The sequence below is a fragment of the Artemia sp. Qi Xiang Cuo genome, chromosome 9 (genome assembly GCF_049724085.1).
Source record: "Artemia sp. Qi Xiang Cuo chromosome 9, ASM4972408v1, whole genome shotgun sequence".
NCBI classification, from domain to species: domain Eukaryota; kingdom Metazoa; phylum Arthropoda; class Branchiopoda; order Anostraca; family Artemiidae; genus Artemia; species Artemia sp. Qi Xiang Cuo.
The window spans coordinates 47,806,493-47,830,998 of NC_142802.1; the positions used below are offsets into that span (position 1 = coordinate 47,806,493).

At 33.6% G+C, this 24,506-nt stretch overlaps 1 protein-coding gene across 1 annotated transcript in view; it reads right to left on the bottom strand.

The window, feature by feature from the left end:
• LOC148948733 (uncharacterized) overlaps positions 1-24,506 on the bottom strand; it is a 111,251-nt gene that overhangs the window by 25,928 nt on the left and 60,817 nt on the right. Inside the window, exons 4-5 of the mRNA XM_089095005.1 lie at positions 16,321-16,567; positions 11,540-11,660 (exon numbers count right to left, since the gene is read on the bottom strand). Of these exons, the coding sequence (XP_088951131.1) occupies positions 11,540-11,660; positions 16,321-16,567 (368 nt within the window). The remainder of the gene's footprint in view (positions 1-11,539; positions 11,661-16,320; positions 16,568-24,506) is intronic.

Consider the following 24,506-nt stretch of genomic DNA (forward strand, 5'->3'; position numbering starts at 1 on the left):
AAAAAAACCTATTTTTAATACTTTTATTTATTTCTATGCGTTATGGAAGATTTAAGCATACTTAAATTGATGATTTTCATTTTTCAACCTCCGTGGTTGCTTTTCAATTCTTCTCTATGCTTGATTTTCCATTTTTTGATCTAGAAATAATGGTTAACTAGGACTTACTTCTGGAAATCTTATTTCTGTAACTGAGGGATTTCTTTTAATAAACTAGAATAAAAGGATCACTGGGGATAACAGCGAATCAGTTTCTTCCTCCTATATAATTGACTTGTCACCAGGTGCCGAAAAAGTTGATAATTCATGAGCATTGCTATTCAAAAAAGTATCTAGAGAGAACCAAGAATTGTACTGAACTAACAGAAATGTGACATAAATCATCTAGCAATACGAATACAGATTTGTAGCCAATTCGACCAAATTGCCAGTGAAAATAATACTTTTTATTCATGAAAATCAAAAGCTTGACGACATGTTATCTCAATACTTTCAACAACTTTCAGATTCCTCGTACTCCCTCACTGCGGTCTGACTTTGATCCCCTGATTGATTGAAACATTATCTGGAACATACACACAGAGTCTGCGCGAAGCTACCACTCATTTGGGGTCTTCGAAAAGAAAGTTAGAGAATTTCTAGCTAAATAATAATTTATTCTTGACCCACTAACATTATAAACAAAGTGGAGTAACAAAAGAGAATAAAAGGAAAAGACATACAGAACAAACACATGCAAAACAATAACAATATAAAGAACTACAAATGCAAATCAGCTGAGCGTTTTTTTTTCTCTCTCTTTCTTTTGTTGTGTTTTTTTTTCGTTTTCTCTTGGGGTAGATGTCTCTGAATTGAGTTTAGATGTTTATTTGATCTGGAGAAGTCACGCGCTAACAACTACCAAACTTGTGATTTTGAGGATGTTTGAGGTGAGGGACTGGATGTGGTTTTTATTTTGTTTTAATTTTTGTTGGTATATTTTTTCTCCCTTGTTCTTTCTTGGCCAGGGAGCCTTACAAGGGAAAATATGTTAATTTGTATGCATATATATATATATATATATATATATATATATATATATATATATATATATATATATATATTATATATATATATATATATATATATATATATATATATATATATATATATATATATATATATATATATATATATATAAATATATAAATATATATTTTTTTTATATATTTTTTTTTTTTTTTATATATATATATATATATATATATATATATATATATATATATATATATATATATATATATATATATATATATATATATATATATATATATATATATATATATATATATATATATATATTATTTATATATTATATATATATATTTATATATTTTTATATATATATATATATATATATATATATATATATATATATATATATATATATATATATATATATATATATATATATATATATATATATATATATATATATATATATATATATATATATATATATATATATATATATATATATATATATATAAATATATATAAATATATATATATATAAATATATAAATATATAAATATATAAAATATATAAATATATATATATATATATATATATATATATATATATATATATATATATATATATATATATATATATATATATATATATATATATATATATATATATATATATATATATATATATATATATATATATATATATATATATATATATATATATATATATATATATATATATATATATATATATATATATATATATATATATATATATATATATATATATATATATTATTTGATAAAAAACTACGTTTTCTAAAGAGTTAAAGAGGCTGAGTTACAAGGTCGAACCTTAAAACGTACAGGGATTAGAGGCACGGATGGGGGCTGCCGCCCCCCAAACCCCCGCTTTCACAGCCTTTAAATAAAAAAAAAATTTTTAAACTGAAAGTAAGGAGCGACATTAAATCTTAAAACGAACAGAAATTATTCCGTATATGAAAGAGGCTGTGCCCTCCTCAACGCCTCGCTCTTTACGCTAAAGTTTGACTTTCTCACAACTCTTTTTTAAACAATAAAAACTTTAGCGTAAAGAGCGAGGCGTTGAGGAGGGCACAGCCTCTTTCATATACGGAATAATTTCTGTTCGTTTTAAGATTTAATGTCGCTCCTTACTTTCAGTTTAAATTTTTTTTTTTATTTAAAGGCTGCGAAAGCGGTGGGTTTGGGGGCGGCAGCCCCCCAACTGTGCCTCCTAATCCCTGTACGTTTTAAGGTTTGACCTTGTAACTCAGCCTCTTTAACTCTTTAGAAAACGTAGTTTTTTTCAAATAATTTCTGCACGTTTTTGTACAGTTTATTACTTATTATTGCTTGACTAACTGTTAGCTGATCGTGTCAGGAGTTGAAGTTGGGGGGCTGCCGCCCCCAAACCCCCCGCTCTTGAACATTCTTGTGTTAAGGCTTTTAATTCCTGAATACTCAAATCACGTCGTACAGGGTGCCTCCTAATCCCTGTACGTTTTAAGGTTCGAACTTGTGACTCAGCCTCTTTAACAGCCCCCCCCCCCAACAGTGCCTCCTAATCCCTGTACGTTTTAAGGGTGGACCTTGTAACTCAGCCTCTTTAACTCTTTAGAAAACGTAGTTTTTTTTCAAATAATACACATAAACAGGTTAGACATGCTTTGTTATGAAAATTGACGCGCAGATATTTTCATAACAAAGCATGTCTAACCTGTTTATCTGTATTATTTGAAAAAAACTAAGGTTTTTCGTAAATGTAAATTCGTAATGTAAATTTCACAGTTGGGGGCAGCCCCCCAACTGTGCCTCCTAATCCCTGTACGTTTTAAGGTTCGACCTTGTAACTCAGCCTCTTTAACTCTTTAGAAAACGTAGTTTTTTTCAAATAGTTTCTGCACGTTTTTGTACAGTTTATTACTTATTATTGCTTGACTAACTGTTTGCTGATCGTGTCAGGAGTTAAAGTTGGGGGGGCTGCCGCCCCCCAAACCCCCTGCTCTTGAACATTCTTGTGTTAAGGCTTTTAATTCCTGAACACTCAAATCACGTTGTACAGGGTGCCTCCTAATCCCTGTACGTTTTAAGGTTCGAGCTTGTGACTCAGCCTCTTTAACAGCCCCCCCAACTGTGCCTCCTAATCCCTGTACGTTTTAAGGGTTGACCTTGTAACTCAGCCTCTTTAACTCTTTAGAAAACGTAGTTTTTTTTCAAATAATACACATAAACAGGTTAGACATGCTTTGTTATGAAAATTGACGTGCAGATATTTTCATAATAAAGCATGTCTAACCTGTTTATCTGTATTATTTGAAAAAAACTAAGGTTTTTCGTAAATGTAAATTCGGGGGATAATTTTTTCGGTCTTAAAATATCAAAAGGCCCTAACAGGTCGAATTCTGCTTCGATGCTTCGAATGAGTCCTCATTCAACCGGATCCGTTGCCAACTGTGGCCTGTAGGCGTGGCTAATAAAAAAAAAAGAGATGATGAATTTTAAGTGGCTATATTTGGTTTTTTGAAAACAGGGAAGGAGTGATCGGATTGAGCTGAAATTTCGAGGATAAGCTCCCGGGCCCTAGGAAAGCTTAACCTTTAAATTTCAGCCCAATCGGACAACGTTAAAGGGGGGCTGTGGTGGGAGGGTCCAAACTTCCGGCCCAGTTTACCCCATGAAGATAAAGTCGGAGGAGGAGGAAATTTTGCAAGTTTCTTAGTTTGAGCTTGGGCTACAAAATGCGATTACCGCCGTCTCTCTGCGACCTCTAGGACCTGAAATCGGTTAACATTGTGGTGGGTCGCCTCTTTATAGAGGCACAAGTGTGCCTCCTTGATAATATATATATATATATATATATATATATATATATATATATATATATATATATATATATATATATATATATATATATATATATATATATATATATATATATGCATACAAATTAACATATTTTCCCTTGTAAGGCTCCCTGGCCAAGAAAGAACAAGGGAGAAAAAATATACCAACAAAAATTAAAACAAAATAAAAACCACATCCAGTCCCTCACCTCAAACATCCTCAAAATCACAAGTTTGGTAGTTGTTAGCGCGTGACTTCTCCAGATCAAATAAACATCTAAACTCAATTCAGAGACATCTACCCCAAGAGAAAACGAAAAAAAAAAACACACAACAAAAAGAAAGAGAGAGAAAAAAAAACGCTCAGCTGATTTGCATTTGTAGTTCTTTATATTGTTATTGTTTTGCATGTGTTTGTTCTGTATGTCTTTTCCTTTTATTCTCTTTTGTTACTCCACTTTGTTTATAATGCACCCTGTGTATGCAGGTTGTCAAAAGAGCGTATACACAATATCTAGGAACGGAGAGTATTAAGTTAAAATTAATTTGAAAAACATTTCGCAAAAGGAGCTCAGTCCAATGATTGGATCTAATTTTGGTTCTGAAAAGGACATTTCATGATTAGTTTGTAGAAGTCCGAAGTGAAGCCATCTTTATAGCTTCAGGGCTATAGAGTAGCTTTAAAATTTGCATCATAACTTAAAATTTTCCGTTGTATAGAGAGGAAATAACTGGATTTCTGGAGCTCATATTATGGTTTATTTGTTTTTCAATTCGAGCAATATTAAAGCAAATTTTATTTATATATTTTTTTGCTTAAGTTTTAAGATAATTTTAATTGCATACTGAAAGTTAATCATGTCACAGTTGGTGTAAGCATTATAGGTTAATTTGTTGTTGTCAGGCTACGTACTCACTTTTGACTCCTAAATCAACATTCTTGTTTTTTATACTGGCCTTTGGGTGTTTTTAGTAAAGCGGTACTTTTCTATAATCATACCGAAATGGGAAATATTATCAGTTGGTTTAATTGCACTAGTAATATTTCAAATAAGGCCAGAAAATCCCCCTCCCCCCTCCTATAATCTTTTTGGGGAGTTTCAGGCTCTTTTTCAAAATCATCATAAATTTGTTTTCGCAATAAACTTTTACTTTTAAGATTAACCAAAATAATAGTTTACATTTCTGAATCAGTGTCAGATGGCAATCCTTTCTCATTAGGCAGTTTTTTTTTTAACACGTTTTTCAACTTTTGGTTACTATGGGCTATGGTTTGCTCTTTACTAGGTTGCAGCTACTACTGCAACCACGACAGAAGGCCCAAAGCCACGAATGAAAAAATCATTCGATGCCAGAATGCCCGATACGCGCAATACCAATACGCCCAAACCGCTATGCGTGATATCGATATGCCCGATACCGCTACATCGTACGGCCCTTTCCCTAGGGTCTATGGAGGGTCATATCATCACCAAAACCATAGTTATTGGACTTTCGAACTATGCTGAACAAGTGGCTGTCTCAAAACTTTGATTGAACGACTTTGGGGGGAGGGGTCCTTTTGGGAAGGGGGGCTAGCTACTCTCCAATCTTTTTGGTCGCTTAAAAAAGGCACTAGCAAATTTAATTACCGTCCGAATGAGCTATTAGACATCTCTCTATGATGTCCTGGTCGCCCCCTAGTCTGCTAGAAAAAAAATGGGAGACAGATCAGTGCTACCCATGGAAAAAAGTGATTTTCCTAGTTGTTCAAGGTGGGGGACTGTAATTTCCTAGTACAATGTTTTCGACCTTGCTGATTCCAATGGTATACTTTTCATTTTGATCTGAGGCCAATTTAAGGGGTTTCAGGCTTTTTTGAAATCACCATAAATTTGTTTTCGTAACATACTTTTACTTCCAAGACGAACCGAGATGATAGTCCCTGTTCCTGAAGCAGTGTCAGATGGCAATTTTTTTTCAGTAGGCAGTTTTTTTCAAAACGAGTTTTTTAACTTTTGGTTACTATGTGTTGTGGTTGGCTCTTTACTTTGTTACAGCTACTGCTACAACCATGACTTAGAGGATATATTAATAAGGGATGCTGAGCTAACTGATAGGCACTATGTTCATACTACTATAACTACTTCTACTGCAACTACTACCATTACTGCAATTAATTCTGCTGCTACAACTACTACTAAGACTAAGGATATTAAGGGAACAATTTCAAGTTACTGCTTGCGTATGAGACTGCGAATACTTGAGAATGCAAATACCAGCGACTGCGACTAATTGCAAGTCTAACTATTTTCGTAGCGACTGTTACAGCAACTACTTGAGACGTGAATGTGACTACTTACGAATGCGACAAATTGTGACTGCGACTACTAACAACTGCGACCACTTGCGACTGCTACTACTACTATTACCGCAAAGACTATGACTATTAATACTACTGCTACCGCTGTTAATCCTAATATTGAACTAATAAAAAAATGTAAGTGCACCCAGGTTGTGAAAATGATCCAATATCCCAGGAACGGAATAGGATATTAAGTCAAAACCTTCAAGGAAAGTTAAGGGGGGTGTGAAATTAAGTAAAAACAAATTATGTGTATCCAGATTTCCAAAAGGGCGTCTGTGCAATATCCCAGGAAAAACTAAGGATATTACATTGAAACTTCAGGGTATGTTTTAAGGAATATTAAACTAAATCAAAAGACACTTAGTGCATCCAGTCTTATACAAAGGGCACATCTGAGATCTCTCAGGAACGGCTAGGGGTATTCAGTAAAAACTGTCCGTGCATGTTGAATGAGAAGATAAACTAAAAAAAAGACACTATGTGCATCCAAGGTGTCAAAAGGGTGTATCTGCGATATCTCAGGAACGATTAAAGGAATAAAGTTGAAACTTTCGGGGCATGTGAAGGAGGATGGTTGATAAATATTTGTCTATGCTCAAGGTTGTAATATGTTGGGGGTTAGAAATCCGTCAGGCCTATAGAACCACAAATATTACACAGATTTTCAACTCATATGTCCAAAATATGAATGGTCAGCCCGAATCTGGATTCTTATAGAGAAAACAAATATTTAAAATATTTAAAATATTCTTTTCCTAACCAATAAACAAGACTATGCCAATTTAAAACGAACCGAAATTAATCTTAAAAAACTTTTTTCCGTAGCAGAAATGTTTCGAAGAAAAGTAAAGAGCTCAATTAGGCCAAAGATAAAAACAAAAAAGTCAAATAATTTTCAAGCGTAAAATTACCATAAATAAATAAATAGAAGAAACCCGAACCAACATGAAATTACAGTAAATTATCAAGTCAAGCTTAAAACGAGTAGAGACTAGCATAAATAGGAATAAGGCTAACGCCTTCTGTGCCTTCTAGGGACCATATCGTGATGTGCGCTTTACTGAAATCAAAATACATTTTAAACGTTTTCTTTTACCCCTTTAATAAATACAAAATCACTGAGACTTTCCAAAACGAGTATCTGTATATATTAAGTAGCAAAACCATATTTTATTTATTTATTTTTTTAATAAACTTGGGTGATTTTATTTAATGTTATGAGAAATAAAAAACATGGCTCGAAATAAAAAATGTTTTATAGTAATAAAACGTAAGATGTAAAAAAAACGGTGCACTTTTTATTTCGATCTAATACCATTTTCTGAAGCTAAAACTACAAGGAGAGGAAATCTAGTTTATGATCTTTACGCCCTCACATAGGCTTTCCAATCCAGACTTGTCTTGTTTTTTGAACAAGTGCAAACCATCAACCTGACGTACTTTCACAGTGCAGACTCGTCATTGTTCAATAAACGAATGAGTTTCCGACCTCATTTGCATCAGATCATCAAAAATCTCAAACAGTAGCTATCGGTGCAGTTTAGCCACTGGAGTTCACACGTCAAATTTTTCTCAACTATCAAGTACCAAAGCAGTTGATTGACTGCTAACTCTGTACATTAGTCCACGCAACTTCGTATTGAGTATCACGCTACTACATGCGCATAATGAAGTTTCCTGATAGTTGAAGTTTCAATTTTTTCTCAACTATCAAGTACCAAAACAGTTGATTGACTGCTAACTTTGTACATTAGTCCACGCAACTTCGTATTGAGTATCACGTTACTACATGCGCATAATGGAGTTTCCTCATAGTTGAAGTTTCAATTTTTTCTCAACTATCAAGTACCAAAGCAGTTGATTGACAGCTAACTTTGTACATTAGTCCACGCAACTTCGTATTGAGTATCACGTTACTACATGCGCATAATGAAGTTTCCTCATAAGAAAAATTACTCTGATACATTAATACCTGAAGTGCAATTAAAAAGATGAGCATAATAAATTTTCACCTGATTAAAATTGGTGTTCTTTTTTGGAATCCCATGTGACTAACTCCACACTCAAATGTAGTTTCAGTGAGAAATTTAATTTTGAGTGTTCTCCCAATCAAATGATCTGTCCAATATATACTAATTGGCAAGAAAATAACTCATATAACTTATCACGAAAATAATAGCCAAGTAAATTCCAAGAGGTAGAATTTAAACAACTAATTTCAAATTTCTAATTTCAAATACACTGGATTCCCGCAAAGCAGGAAAAGGCAAGAACCTCTTTTATCACAATTATTGGCATGACATTATCCCCCACTGAAATTTGGGGCAAAATACAAACGTTTGAAGAGACGATCAATGTCTATTCCCTACAGAGGGAAATTAAACATATTCAATGATTTACGAACAGGAAATATTGGCTGCTCGGGTATTTCTAAAAGCTAGAATTTCATATCGACAATGTTCATCTATTATGAAAATAATTTGAGGAGATTGAAACTACGGGTGCAGATTGATTTCCGTTATAGAAGGAAATGAGCCGCTGCAAATACGAAACATGGAAGTGTGTTTATGTTGGCGTGAAAATGGTAAGATACGAAGTTTCTATTTCACTGCTTTCACATTTTGCTGTAGAACCGTGAAACAGGAAGGTCTAATTTAAAAAATATACCTTAAAAATTAACACTGAATTAATATCGACGCATAAACCCTTATATAGAAGCTTTTTTTTACTTATATTATCTTATATTACTTATATTATATTATCCTTTTTGTGGTTTTCTATTTTTTGTGTCGCTATGGCCCACGGGATTTTGCAGTAAAATCTCATCTTCTAGTCAAGAAGCGTCGGTAATCAATGAATAGAAAAAAGAGGAAATTACATATGTTTTGTGAAGACATCACTGAATTAGTTCAGACTTCCTATGGTATACTGCAATATACCATATCCCTGCAATTTTAATAAGAAATCTTTGCAACTCTAGTTATGTCGGAGATTTAAATTTATTGACACTTTGACTTAAAACATAAACGAATAATTTGCTTATTGTGTAGGATTTTAATTCAAAGTGTCTTAGTTAAAATTAATTGGGTTGTAAAATACAAATTTGATCAGGTCTACTTTTTGCATTTCTAGTACTACAATATGTTACAATTTAGTACTGTCAATGCAATCGACTGACTCTTAAATTTACACTTTTAATGGGATATTCTTTAAAAGTAGAGTAAGAAATGACCAAAAAAAGTTCGCCATCGAATATTTCTTATATTTCTGAGAAGCCAGCTCGACAAAGTTCAAAGTAAAATGTCAACACTGCAAAAAACAAAATACTCGTATAAGCAGGTGATAATATGAATCGGTGCATTAATATTGAAACCGCTGATGCGTCATCTTTTTTAATATTATCTGTTGTTTTAACTTTCGAAACTTACAATTAAATTTCTACCCGTTCATAGAAACGTTTTTTGTAAAACCACGTTAAGTAGATGGTATTGAATTTATTATAATAGATATTACAGCTTTCGCTTAGATAAATATTTATTATAGCCTCAAAGCCTCGAGTGAAAACTAGAGCATTCTATGTCTTTATACTTCAAACTATCAAAATGTTCATAACTTGCTTAGATTTAGTTAGCCAAGCTACGCATTAATCAATTCGTTCACTTTTCACCTCTACACCGGATTCTTGATCCGAGGCGCAAAAAAACGACCTTGTGCTGTTTCAAATAAATTTTCCAAATTTCTGCTTTTCGACTACAGTTACGATGCTGAGACTGTTATATTGTTGGTTTTAGGTTTTTTTTTGTTCTCGGGAGTTTAATTTTATATTTATGCTACTCATTTATATTTCTGAAGATAGCTTTTGATATAAAGCCGAAACATTCAATTAATTTCTTATCCATTTCACTTTCTTTAAAATTCCTCATTGAATTATACTCTTTATTGATTGCAGATTGTAAAGTTTAAATTAGTACCCGCTTCACTTGGCTTGTAATCTTTGGTAAGGAAGCACCCAAAAGTTAAGTCTTTTTTCTTGTATTTTTTTTTTCTTTAAAGTTTGAGTAAATATAAATCTTTCAAGGTTTAGAGGCGTAGAAAATAGGCGGTTAAAGATTAAAAATTAATTCTCAGATTTTAATTTGGGTTTTAGATCCATTCACAGAAATTTTCATCAGTTAAAAAAAAAACTTTGCAAGTTTACGAGACATTGATGCTCTAGACTCTAGCTAGAGGAATAAAGGGACGAGCTTAAGAGCACCTTCCCAAGACTTATATATAGAAATAGGTTGTAATCCTGAAAGTTTCATTACTAAAAAAAAAAACCGAGTTAGCAAAAAGACGTTCGTTTACACCTTTACCCAGTCATACGAATTTGCAGCAACTTAGTAATGTTATTGATAAAGACGTTTAGTCCAACATTTCGTAAGTTCGACTGAAAAAATCCCATCTTGAGAAATTTTCACCCTTAGATCGACTACTAAATTCTCACTTTAAAAGGCTTACTTTCAAGAGCTATGAATTTAAAATTTATACCAGAATCCTAAACTGGCCAATGTTAATATAGTAAAAAATGTGTTCGGTTCATGTACATTACTCATATTTGACTAATTTCGTTCCCAAAATTATGAACCTTCATCAGCTTCATCCCAACTTACAAAATATTAAAAAAAAATCACACTGTCGTGTTTGAACCCCGGTGATGTCACAAACCACCTGAGGCAATGTAGCTATACAATTTCAAATCTAAATAACATTTCCTTCTTTAACGGCCTTTCAAGCTGGTTGCAACTTAATTTAAAGTTTTGTCTTCGATTTATGACCCTTTGAATCCAAGATCTTGCAAGGTTGTCGTTTAGTCTATTAATTATAATAGTAATGATAATACTAGGATAAAAACTGAATTAAATCCTTGCCGATGAAAAGAGCAGTCTGAGCGGGACTACAGTACATAAACTCGCAAAAATGTACATTTGGTCATATTCTGATTTTCAGGATCCGTTTGAAGTTTGTTTTCTCTTCCCTGTAAGAATCTAAGAAAAGTGAAACGAACGTCTTCTGGATACTACCGGAAAATTAGCTGTTAAAATTCGATTACGACTGGTTAAAAACTTATTAAAATCAATGACAGCATCTCCACAATTAGTTAATCTTTCGTTCTTCAGGTCAATTTTATGATAATCAATTACTATCTTATAATAATCAATTTGTCTTAATGTTATTCAAAATTTTCTCTTTTAGCTAGATTCCTGTTTATCAATCACCAAAAAGTTGTATGTTGAAACTAGATTATGAGAATTGAGGAGGGAAAACTTACAGTCCATCCTGAAGGACAGAAGCATACACCAGTAGACGGGTGACAGGTTCCACCATTTTGGCACTTGCAAGGGCTGCCACAATCACGCCCATAGACTCCAGGAGGACAAGGCTTCTCACACCTGTATAAACAAAAAAAAAAAAAAAAATTCAAAAAGCGATGTTAGACATGGTTGCCATCAACTATAGTGTATAAAACCTAACATTTTCTGAGTTATATATTATGGAACTCAAATCCTTCGGAACCGAAGGAAAGTTCTTACTCCACTGTGCTAGTGGCAACTTGTAATATAAATGTACCATTTGGTTTATGATGTCTAAGACGTGATAAAAATGTGTGAAAAATTATTATCTCATATAATTGAGGGAACAATTTAACTTTTTCGTCTCCTCTATTATTTTTAATGGAGGGGACTCCTTGAAAGCATAGTGTCCAACCTTTCAAGGTGGAACGAACACTTTGCATCTCTGCTAAATGGTTGATTTGCCACGAAATGACTTGAAACTAAAGAAAAAAGCGATGATCATGACAATGCATAATTTTAATATTTCAGAAGGTTAGGCATTGAAACATACCTTTAGTCTATTTTAAGGTTTTGAAATTGTTGTAATCCCTTGTCAAAATATATAGGCCACAAATATTTTGGCAATTACCAGTTTTTTGCTCTTTAAGCAATTTAATGTACTTCTCCATACCTGAAAATCTTTAATTTTTCCTCATAAATGTAAGTGTGACGTCATTGTAATACTGATGTATATAAAAATGATGTCACTCACATAAATATATTTTTCCCGAAATTAAGGCTCTTGACGAATTTTCTCAAACATCTGAAATATGTATATATAGCCACAAATACAAGTGACGGGTGACAGAATGCATTAGACTTATATAATTTGGGCTATATATTTGCACATCAGGGGGTGGCGGTGGTGGTAAAGTATTTGGAGAGCGTGAAGTTAGAAAACAATTCTTACTTCATAATATACAGAATAAGAAAAAGCATATTATGCTTTTTCTAGCATAATATGCTAGAAAAAGAGACCATTAAGTGACAATGATAAGTGGGAAAACCATGAGTTCCCTGAACAAGAGTTAATTTCAAATGAATTATTATTATTTTGATACAGTTAGACATTAAGTTCTTTGATAAAATCCTCCTGTCTTTAAAATTTATTTTGTACATTTATAGCGCCAAAAGAAATTACGAAAGTTGGCTCTTCCTACTATCACATTTCGCCTTTAGTGAGATTAAGAGTTCTGAACACGTTTGGCAAAATAGTGTAATAAATATGAGAGATACTTCCTAGAAAAATGAGATGACCGCAATGAAAAATTATGAAACTTAGCATATTATGCCAACAACTTCAGAAACACTTAAAATCAAACCTAAGGCACAAGAAATACAACATTTCTCAAATTTTCCAAAACAATTGCACTTAACATCAAATTGAATGCTATAGCTAAAAAAGGTGTTACTAGCAATTAAATTACCGATTTTCACAAAAATATTCGTTGCCCTAGTCGGTGCTCCTTTGAATCCAAACCCGGGAGAGAAGATCAATAATTTAGGGGCCAAAGGCATCTCTGGTAGAGTCAGTTAAACAGGTAGCTAGCTCTGGTACCCATTGAAAATCAATAAATAAAATAAATGATATTATAGTATCTCCCTACATATAAGGAAGGGCAGTCATTGATACTTTCTAGAAAAAATTAATGTCTTTAATTAACTGGCTCTTGGGAGGAAGGGGTGTAGGGTAATAAACAGAACACACACAAAATTACCGTGTTATTCTTATGACTTTAATTAACTGGTTCTTGATGGAAGGGGTGTGGGTGTGGGGTAACACACCGATGGGGATTTTATCCTGTTTTCTCCAATATATACTAATGACTTATGATTTCCTAGCATAGTGGCTTTATAAAGCAATCACAAACTGGAAACCCCGTATACATGAATGCACTATCATATCATCTAAATTACTTTATTTATTTTCTGAGCACCTAACCTGTCAATTGGTACAGCGGTTCTTAGATACCTTTGAATGTTTTATGTAGAGAAATGAGCAAGCTCGCTTTTGAATAAAAGAAGTTCCTAGTCAAAGTGCAAATTGATGCACTTATAAATGTGCAAATTGTAAATAACATGACAATTTTATGTGTGACTTTTAACTCAAAAACGTCACGGATGGATCATATACAAAATAGTACTAAGAAGGCGAATAGCGTTCCGTAATCTAGTTACAATTCAGCGATTCGGTTTTAGTCGTTTTCCATTTGATTTTTTATAAACTGTACAGTCTGAGGGTTTTAGAGTATGCTTGTCCTGTGTGGCATCCGGGGCTAAGTAAAGAGTAAAGAAATGACCTTGGGAATGTGCAGTAACGAGCTACCCGTGTGATATTACGTCCGGTATTCACGAAATATGATGAAAGCCTTAAAATCCTAGGCCTAGAAAGACTTAATGCCAGGCGACACCAGCTTACAATGGCCTTTGGACAGGAGCGTTTGGAGTCAAGCAGGCATCGAGGTTTGCTCCCTGAACCGGCACGAACAGGGTGTAATACAAGGCACCAGAACAAACTGGAGCCTTTTAAGCCCGCGGTTACCGACCGATACAGATTGCCTTTTCGACAATATTTTATGTCTCATTTTAATAAGTAAGTGACAAGGAAGTGTGAATAATTAAATTATATTTTGTGTCTTATTTAATTCATGTTATTTGACATAATAAATTCGTATCGTATCGTAAAAAAAGCTGCTGTCCCGACTTTATATCCAAAGAGGTCTAACTCTGGTAACGAAGAACAGACTTCAGTTTTACTTTAAGTCTATTTAAGTTGGTAAGTGATATGACGGCTCCCTTCAATTATTTGCAAAGTCACCGCAAACAATAGATGAACGAAATGCCTCAGACATTGAAACTAATGTTCAAGGAAGCAATAGGAACCAAAGCGGAGTTTAACTTTTCCCCAGAAGTGATATTGTTGCTATAAAAACAAGATTAATTACCGAAAAGTTGTCAATGGGACAGAGTTGTCAGAGTTGTCAAAAGTTGTCAATGGGACATCCTTTGTTTTGACTCCCGAGTCGATACAAGTATGACTCTGCATAGCTATAAAGACTTATTACTTCCTGCATATGGGATTTACCCCCCCAACTGTTCCATAATAAATCTTAAAGTTTTTATTTGTTTTGATTGTTCTGTCAAGTTCTCTGCGAAGCAAAAACACTGCAAACACTGCACGAATCTCTATATACAACATTTCAAGCAATTTTACAAGGATCATCGAGGCTTCAAAACATTAGTTAGAAGCATAATATTATTTAAGCAAAAAAAAATATTACTAGATTTATCCGTTCAATGAATCCAAGAAAATCTTAGGAAAAAAGTATAGACTAGGTGAATAAAGTATAGACTAGGTTAATAAGAAAAGATAAGATAAATTATCACAAACTGAATGACGTTAAGAAAGATAAAGGCAACTTCAAAGAACAGGCATGTACAGATGAATTTTATTTCAGGCGGGTGGCCAATAATAAACAAAATTCATTGAAAACTTGAATAAGAAGTTCCCAGAAATTCCTCCCCTACTAAACCTTTCCCCCCCCCCGTTGATTTTTTGTTTTTTTAGTGAAAAAATGAAAAAAGTAACAAAACTGCCCCCTTTTAGATTTTGAAAAATGTATTTTGCCATAATTAAGATTTGGTCACATATAAGGTGAAGTGGTGAACAATTTTTGCACTCAAATGACTGTGAAGTTGCTGCTGCTGGTGCAATTATATTGAAATCGATATTTCCAATTGACAACAGCTTTATTACGCAACAGCTTGCTTTAAAAAAAATTGGTTTTGTGTTTTCTTTGTCATGAAAAATGTCATGGTCTTACAAAGCCATCCAAACAATGGTCTAGCATTCGAGATAAGTTAGTGATGAAAGTTGAACTAATCAGATGAAGTCTTTCATCTGTATATATATATATATATATGTGTCCAAGTTTCACTAATCTCGAAGTAAACCCATTCAGCAATTAGTTTTTCTTGTCATAATGTAATTTTTTCTTTTTTCTTTGACTTGTTTATGCTTTTTTCCTTTTACTCTTTTTCATAGTGTGAACCAATTTTCTGCTGTTGAAATAACAAGGTACCAATAATTCAACAGTTTTTGTAAAAAAAAAATATCTCATCTATTCAGCTCATGTAATTAAAAGGGGCGTTTGATGGAGTGGATAGAAGCTTAATTATAGAGTCGTTGTTAGCACTAGGGCTACCAAGCGGATTTGTTAAGATTATAGCTTCTATATATAATATAATTAAGACTGTAGTACGGGTAGGTAAGGATTTCTCTAGGGTTAAGGTTAATCTCCTTCCCGCGGCGGGTGGACTTCTAGACCAGAGCGTCAAAAGCCCTCTCTTAATTTTAAGAGAAGGAACTCTAAACAACTTTTACTTTGAACTTCAATTCGAAAACATAAAGGTGCCAAATTTTGCCTTATAGCTCCTCAAGTTAATTTAAATAGCGCTTTGTAGCCCAGTGTGTTTTATTAGATTGAAAATTATATACTGGAGTTGGAAATGGTTCACTTTCACTTGCTCCGAATCCTAAGTGGACAAGTTATTCTCTCAACTCAAAAGCCTTACTTTGGACACCTCAAAACTCCTTTGGAGCTAAATCAGTACCTTTTCTGGCTCATACTCTATAGCCCTGTGTACATATATTTCTGTAGGCTATGTCAAGTTTTAATCATCCACCTTGGCTTTTCAAAAACAAGAAAATACTTGCAATGGTCCACTCCAGCCATCAGGGCAGACACACTCTCCCGATACAGGATCACATCTGCTATTTTGCTGGCATTGGCATGTCTGCTTACATTCAAGTCCATAGGTGCCAAGCGGGCAAGGGTATTCACATCGTTCTCCAGTCCATCCACGAGAACATGTACAAGCTCCAAAAAGGGGATCACAACGTGCATTATTCATACAAGGACACTCGTCTCTACATCCAGGGCCCCATTTTCCGTCAGGACATGCTACAATAAAATATAAAATTTATCAGAAGAATCCTAATAAATCACGAAATCTCCAAAAATTTAGAGAGGAATAACAGTAGTTTATAGTTTTAAGAATTACAAAATGGAACTTAAAAAACTAAGAGAATATTCTTAAAAGTATATTTAAAAAATAGTAACCCTAATAGAGAGTCTACAATTTACATTTAGCAGAGAGCTTTAGGAATCTGAACGTCTATGACTACATGTTGCAAAAACTCCTATTTTCAGTAAGTTCCTGAAGGTCTTCGTCAAACGAAAATGGCCATATTAAGGCCAAAATTTTACATTCTATGCTTGACATACGTTCTAGGAACTTCAATAAAGCTAAAGGATTTTCAGATAGACTTTGCAAACAGCAAGGATCGGACATTCGGTTGTTTTCTGCATTTCAATCCATCAAACATTCTATTTCCGTCGATTACACGGAACAATTTATAATTTGTAAATTTACCTCCCCTCCCCCCTCCCCCCCCCGGCATCTTTGATAACCAGCTGGCTGTAATCGTTGCATTCTAAAATGCTTCTGCGAGAGTACCAATAAAACTTTACCGGATAATTTAGAGAACAGGTGTGTTTTTCTTTATATTTTACTCTCAAAACTGTTCTGACAGAAGAGCAATAAGATATTAAGTTTAACTTATTTTATTCAAATGCTTCAAAGATTAAACTGCTAGTTCAGTTGTATTGTATTGTCCTTCTAGCAATTTCGTTAATTTACTTTAATTTAAATTTCTAAGTTCACTCGTCACTTTAATTTGATAGAAAACTGCATTTAATAGCTTATTCGGAATAATAATGACAAATGAATTCCTTATAGCTGTTTTCTCCTAAGAAAATAATAATAAAATAGAAAAAATACAAGTACATTCCTTGCTTATGATTGTTTCTCTTGAACAAAGAAAATGGTTAAAAAGATTTTATCACCACAAAAGGCTTAGGCAATATTATCCTTTTAGAGGGTATAAAAGAAAGGTTTCTTTTTCTTTCTGCCAAACATAAGGATTACTTTTTTCATGATTTTCCTGTACTCCCTGTTATTTCCCTGTTGGTCACAGCAGTTTCGACCAATATATTTTCTATCGCTTGCAGAATACAAAATCAAGATCTTTTTACAGACTTGTAAAAGGATCGTATTCTTATCTTGTTTAGTCCTTAATCTTTAATGAATAAGTCGATTCAGCTTAACAAACAAGTTCAATTTCAAGAAAGTAAAGTATAAATCAGAACTGGGTCGCTCGCATGAACCCCTTTTAAGAGGCAGGGAGGCGCAACTTTAAAAAAGGTCTAAAAATCGGTCGATTACCGGGAAAATATGATAAGTCGTGCGACCAATCAGGGGCGGATAAAGGGCCACTGGGCCCAAAGGGACCCGGCATTTGAAAGGAACCCACGTTACCATCGAAATGAACCAAAAATATTCTTAAATTTACAGCAAATTTTGTTTGGCGATAAGGGATTATGAATCACTCAAATAATTAACAATATATTTATTTTAAGTTTGCATTGCCGGATGAGGTTTATTTATGTGTTTATCATTATATAATATGTACTTTATAATATAGAAAACTAATACCCGTAAAAGTTCATATCAAATTTATTGGATTTAATCGGGATGGTCCTATATTAGACACATTTTGTACTACGTACATGAACTACTTTACGTACGTAAACTACTATGAAGTTATATTTTACTTAAATATTTAAAGAGGGCCCCGCAAAAAAAAAAAAAAAATCAGGGCCCGCACCCATTCGATACAGGCCAGGGACCAATTGTAAAACTCATGAGATAGAGAGCTTGTTCTTAAAAGCAGTTTGATAGCTATGGTCGTTTAAAGGGCGTTTTTAGCAGAATTGGCAAAAGAAAAATTGTAAGGAAAAGTCAATACAGCTTTAATAAACAAGTTTACTTTTATGAGCAGTTTGACATCTATTCTCTAAAAGAGAAAGGAAAAACAAATCTGACACTAGAGCTTAAAACAAAGAAGGAATTCCACTAACACTGACTAATATCCTCCAAGTTTTCCTTAGTTCCCAGCAGGGAGTGTAAAACAAAACATTGTTTTTATCACTCAGGTTCTCTATAATTAAAGCAAAATTGCCTCGACCGATGTAATTATGCAGGGAAAAGGCATTCGCCTCCCCCTCCGCATCTCCCCCCCCCTGTTTCTCGCCTCCCCCATCATTTCAAGTTTTTTCTTTTTTACAATCAAACATACAAATGAAAATAATATTTTTACATACAAAGAAAAAGGCTTTCGCCTTCTCCCTCCCCTTCTTTATTTCAAGTTTTTTTGTTGTTTTTTTTTTTTTTTACAATCAATCATGTAGCTTCTCATATTTTACCTGTAACTGACTGATTTTTAACAATTCCAAAGTTGCGCCCCTCCCCCTTTAGAAGCAAATTCATACGAACAACCTGAATTTTGATTTACACTTCACTTTCGTATGTTTTACACAAAATAAATATACTTTTTCAAAGTGTAATAATATAATAAAGTCGATGAAATCATTTTCATAGGAAACATAAATAAAGATAAATTAATAGTCCAACGGAAACTCAAGAGCCATAAAAAGAATGGCTATCGGAGGACTATCTTTACATTAAACTAATAAATATAAATATTCAAAAATGAGTAAAGAGAAAATGTGAAACCGAAAACAAGCAGGTATATGAAATGTTAAACCTCAACCGAGAAGAAATTACAGTCAATAAAGGAATGAAACCTAAGGCATACATAAACTAGATCGACGCTAGTTTGGTAACTTGATGGGTTGCTGCAATCTCTGCTCGGTTTCGCCCAGAAAAAAGTTGCAGGAGCAACTTCAAAAAAGTTGTAGCTTCAACTAAATTAAACCTTTTAGACGTCAACCAGGCACGTGCCCAAGAAGTTTTTAGGAGGGGGAGGGGGGGGGTCAAAAATAAAAAAATAAAATTGTTTGGTAATTTTAATAATAAGTTCCATGGATTCAGGTATTTGTTAGGGGCCCAGGGCTAGACCACACTCCTCCTATGTAAGTGACTTCAAAATCTTGTATCAAAAAGATTGAATTACCCATTCGGTTTATCTGTATGATAATATTAAAATATGTTTACACCAAGCTTGATTCAAAGCCCCATATTGATATAATCGCAAGTAATTTTTGGTTTGGTAGTTGAAAATATAACTTAAATTTCCAGGGTCAAGGCTTAAAGGCATTACAAACTCTCTACAAATAATCGTCTAAATGCCGAGGCAAGATTCGAGATGCCCCAATTACATCCAGCTCTAGTAGCCATGACAGCAGAACCAACATTGCTAGATCATTCAGCAACACGAGAACCTTGAGTTCTATTAAAGATTTGTGGGCAAATAGGAACAAGGGTTAGGCCAGTCCCTAGTATTTATTTGAGAATTACTGCTTGGAACAGAAGGGAAGAGCTCCGAGGAAACTTCTCGCCTCCTATTGTTTAGAAAGGAAATTTAGGAACAAATTGGATGGATATTCAGGAAGATATTTGGAAGACATCCAGTCTTTCATTTCATCGTGTTCTAACAGCCCCTAAAAGAGGATTCAGATTCGACTTCTTCAAACTTCATGTGAAATGCATAAAAACAATAAAATCTGACATGTGATTGGACGAGTTCTACTGGGAAGAATCCACGGATTAAAAGAGTCTCCCAGAAAAATTTAAGAAAGAACTGCAACCCTTTTTTTCTCTTTCTGTTTGTTTCTCTCTCTTCTGTTGTACAATATTTCTAACAACAACGTTCTGCCAATCTCTCTTCAACACTTTCTTTACAACTAATTCAAATCCATTCATGTTTTTAACTGGGTCAAATTCTGATTAACTACTTCCGCTAAGTTTGTTAAACCACCATTACAATATCTTACTCTCATGTCGTCTGGTCACGTATTCCAGATCCTCGGTAATTTTATACGGACCTCCATTTCATTTTTCCTTAATTTATGCTTTACTGTCTTCTCTTTTTCTTTCACTTTTCTTTCATTCTCGTAAGATCTGTAAGTAAGAAAACTCTTTGAGCAGCCCCTCCTGACTTCAAACAAGCTTACAGAGTATTCAATAATATTACTAGCAGTGTTTCTAACTTTCATCACCAAGACATCTTCAACTACTCGCAAAATGTTTTCCTAAAATGATTTCATCCATCTTCCACATTGCCAAATTCTGAACTCACCAGTTTCATATCCAACTTTTCTTTGAAAGTTCCTTTAAAATTCTCACCCTGGAGTCTATCAATGTCACAACTATCCGAAAGATAGTTTACCCTTTATAAAATTTAGCTGTAAGTTAATTGTAAAATACTATCAGATAAAGACTTTTACTTTTAACATCAACAACAGCCCCCCTATATACCCTAGTATCCTGTATTAATGTAGTCAGTCTTCAAGTTACAATATGATAATCAATAGAATTGGCCCTATTGATTATCATGTCAACACATTACCAATGTGTGGGCAAATCTTATAACCAAAAACTGTATTGGTTATATTTATATTATTGTAACTACGAGATTGTAGCAGTCTTTTATCATTACTATTTCTGTCCTTACACCAAAGTTACTAGAACAAATATACCAGTTAAATAACATTTTACGTTATTTCTGTAAATCTTCTTTAATGGCCTTGAGATCCTTCTAACAAAGATTTTCGGTAAAATATACCGTTTGGATTCATGGACTTAAAAAGTTCAAACGTCATTTTTTGAATTAACGTTAAGGTATCAAGGTTATATTCAAGTTTTGAAAAATAAAAAATTATGAGTTTATCTCAGATTTCATTATGATATTATCTTTTCAGATTATTCTGTTATACTTTTCTTTTTAAATTCATTCAATGCCAAAAGTGAGCTAAACACACCAGCCGGTTTTAAAAATATAATCCTTTATAGTTTTTTTTTAAGTCAAGCAAATAAAGCGAACTTGAAATATAAACAATTTCGGTAACTTCTTTAGTTTTACAGCAAAGTTGGACTTAGTCCAACCACTTGCAGTCTATTCTTAATAAGCATTATTTTTGTTTCTGGTTCTTCTTTCTTGTTACTATGGCAAACATAATCAAAGCGGCACATATTGATGAATCTGTCAAAGAATTGGTATATCCATCTTGGACTATTTATAAAGACAGAGAATACCCTATTTTCTATAGAATGATTTCATAAAATTCACAATGATTTAAACGAAAATAAGATAACTTAGGAACGGTGAACCCAAAATCGAACTGAAGAGTGAGCTAAAAATTCACTAGTTTAAAGATAAATCACAATTAACAAGAATTAGAAAATGCAAGACTGAAAAAAAAACTAAATGAAACTAATCAGTCTCGGCAAGAAAATTTAGCAATTCAAAAATATAGATGGCGTTCTAATTATTTATATATATATCAAAGTTTTGAAGCTTGTTTCAGTGTTTCGTCATCCATACTGATACTACGGGAATTCGAGTTAGTTTTAATTTAAACAAAAACATTTAAATTCGCGCAAGTGAGATTTTTAACTGTTTTCATAATTCAAGCAAAAATATTCAAGTATTCATGATAAGGGGACAAAAATAGACTTCTGAAGAAAATGCAGACGCTTTGTTTGAATATTAAAATAACAAACTAGTAATCATTCTAGAAAGAAGAATCGTTCAAACAAATAAGAAAGAGTCATAGGTGGCTATTTGAAAATATAGTCAAGTTACTGACCAACTGAGCTACATTTCCTAAGCATTACATAGTAAATCCATACATGCAAAATATGTAGTCTATTGTTTCACCTGTGACTTTAGAAATTTGTCATATATAATCTACATTCTGTAGTGTAATTTCCGCTATTCGGTACAGAAGCGGCATAATTCAAATGAAGAAGATTTTTCCCGCAAATTTAACGGCAAGGAATCTTAGAAAAAGCAGAAAATAAAAAGATTAATGGAACCGACTGAATCTAACACTCCAGCACACAAATCAAATCCAAAGGAACGGACATTCGTATGAGCCATTAATGTCTATTTCCTCTGACAAGGAAAAGCTGACTAGGCATTTTCTAAATCATTTCTTAAGCTCGACGAACACTGGCATGAGAACCAATATAAATACATGTTTGATCACAAAAAAGCCTGTGCATCAATAGGATTGCAATAATTAATGCGCGATGAAAGTAATAAAGTTTACTGAGGTTTTAATATATTTATGCTATATATTTTTCTTTTTCATTTGTCACTTCGTTTTGCAAAGAGTTTTTTTTTCTAGGCATAAGGCTGATGGGTTTCTAGTTGAACATGACCTAGTATCTGCATGGTTAAAACAAAATTTCATCAGTTTTCCCCAGGCGAAGCCTATTTTGAATATACGAGAATTACAAAACCTATAATCTACGATCACCAAGAAACGGGGTAGGAAAGACAGGTAGAAAGCAGCGCTGGAAAAATATGCTGAAAAACTCTATCTTCATCTATTCCTCCCATTCAAAAATGAAAAGAATCACTATTTTACGATTTTTACAGGATTTGAAAAATGCAGATACTAGGTTTTGGTAGAGAACAGCTGACTTATTCCCTGAACGATTTTTCCTTAGGGGGGGGGGGCAATTTTGCTTGGGACCATTTCCCCGAAGGTAAATTTTCTAAGGGTGCGTTTTCTGAGACAAGTTTTCGTGACGATTTTTTCTAGCACCTATGAAAATAAGTGGAAATTGCGTAAGATATTAAATTGCGTAAGATAAGACATCAAGCATCAGTTAATCTTAATAGTATATCGAAGTTTCACTAAGTTACGGTTCTTACACGCCTGTGGGTGGCGTCAAGAATAAAGCAACTCTACTCTTCCAGGTATATATACCTGCTCTTAACGGAGAGGAAGAGGGCTTGATAGGAAAAAAGAGAAATTGCTAAGGTTAGCAATATCCTACAAAAAAGACTTTGCTACTACTAACATCTAACTGCAGCAACTGAGTCTCCCTCTATGCCAATTCAAAGCTTCACTCTTTACCCCCCTCCCACGAAGTACCGATTTCCTTTAAATCCTGCATTGCGACCTTTTCGTTTGGCTCTAGATGGATGGCAAAAAAGGAACAATCTTCCTTGATCCTTCATCTGTAAAAACTGTTTTAGCCATCTCAGCCTTTCTTACAATGAAATAGATTGTAAAGTAGCGAGTAAAAACTCAAAGAGGACGGAGGGTCTAAATCAAACAGTTCGTGGTAACGAACTGTAAGTAAGGAGCGACCCTGGCTCAATAGTAACCGAAACTCGAAAAAACAGAATTTTAATACTAATAGATGTATTAAAAGGATTGGCTTATTATGCTGAATCCAAATATATAGGTTTCATTAAGTTTAGTCTTACCCATCAAACGCTATGAGTCTGAGAAAATTTTTCTGGTTTTCGATAAAAGGGGGAACGCCCCTTATTTTTTTTGTCTGGGGTGATCGTATCGACCCAGTGGGTCTAGAACGTAGGGAGAGGGCTGATTCTAACGGACATAGAAAGTTCTAGTGTTTTTTTTAAATGATCAAAAAAGTTGGAGGGCAACTAGACCCCTTCCCATGCCACTTTTTTCTCCAAATCGTCCGATCAAAATTTTGGGAGAGCTATTTTGTTCAGCATAGCTAAAAGGCCCAATAACTATGTCTTTGGAGATAACATGACTCCCCAAAGTCTCCCGGGGAAAGGTCTTTAAATTATAACATTTGCTCATTGTTTACGTATAGTATTTGTTATTGGGAAGTATAGACACATATTTAGGGTGGGGAGGGGTGGACGAATTTTCTGCTGGGGGGATTTTGCACAGGAAGAAACTTTCATGGAGAGGAAAGTATCCAGGGAGGTGAAATTTTCAAAAGAAATTTTACACTGGGGGAATTTGCCAGAATTCCCGTACGAAATTTCTTTATATGTCTTGCTTTTTCTTTACCGATTCAATTGTACATGTGGATATG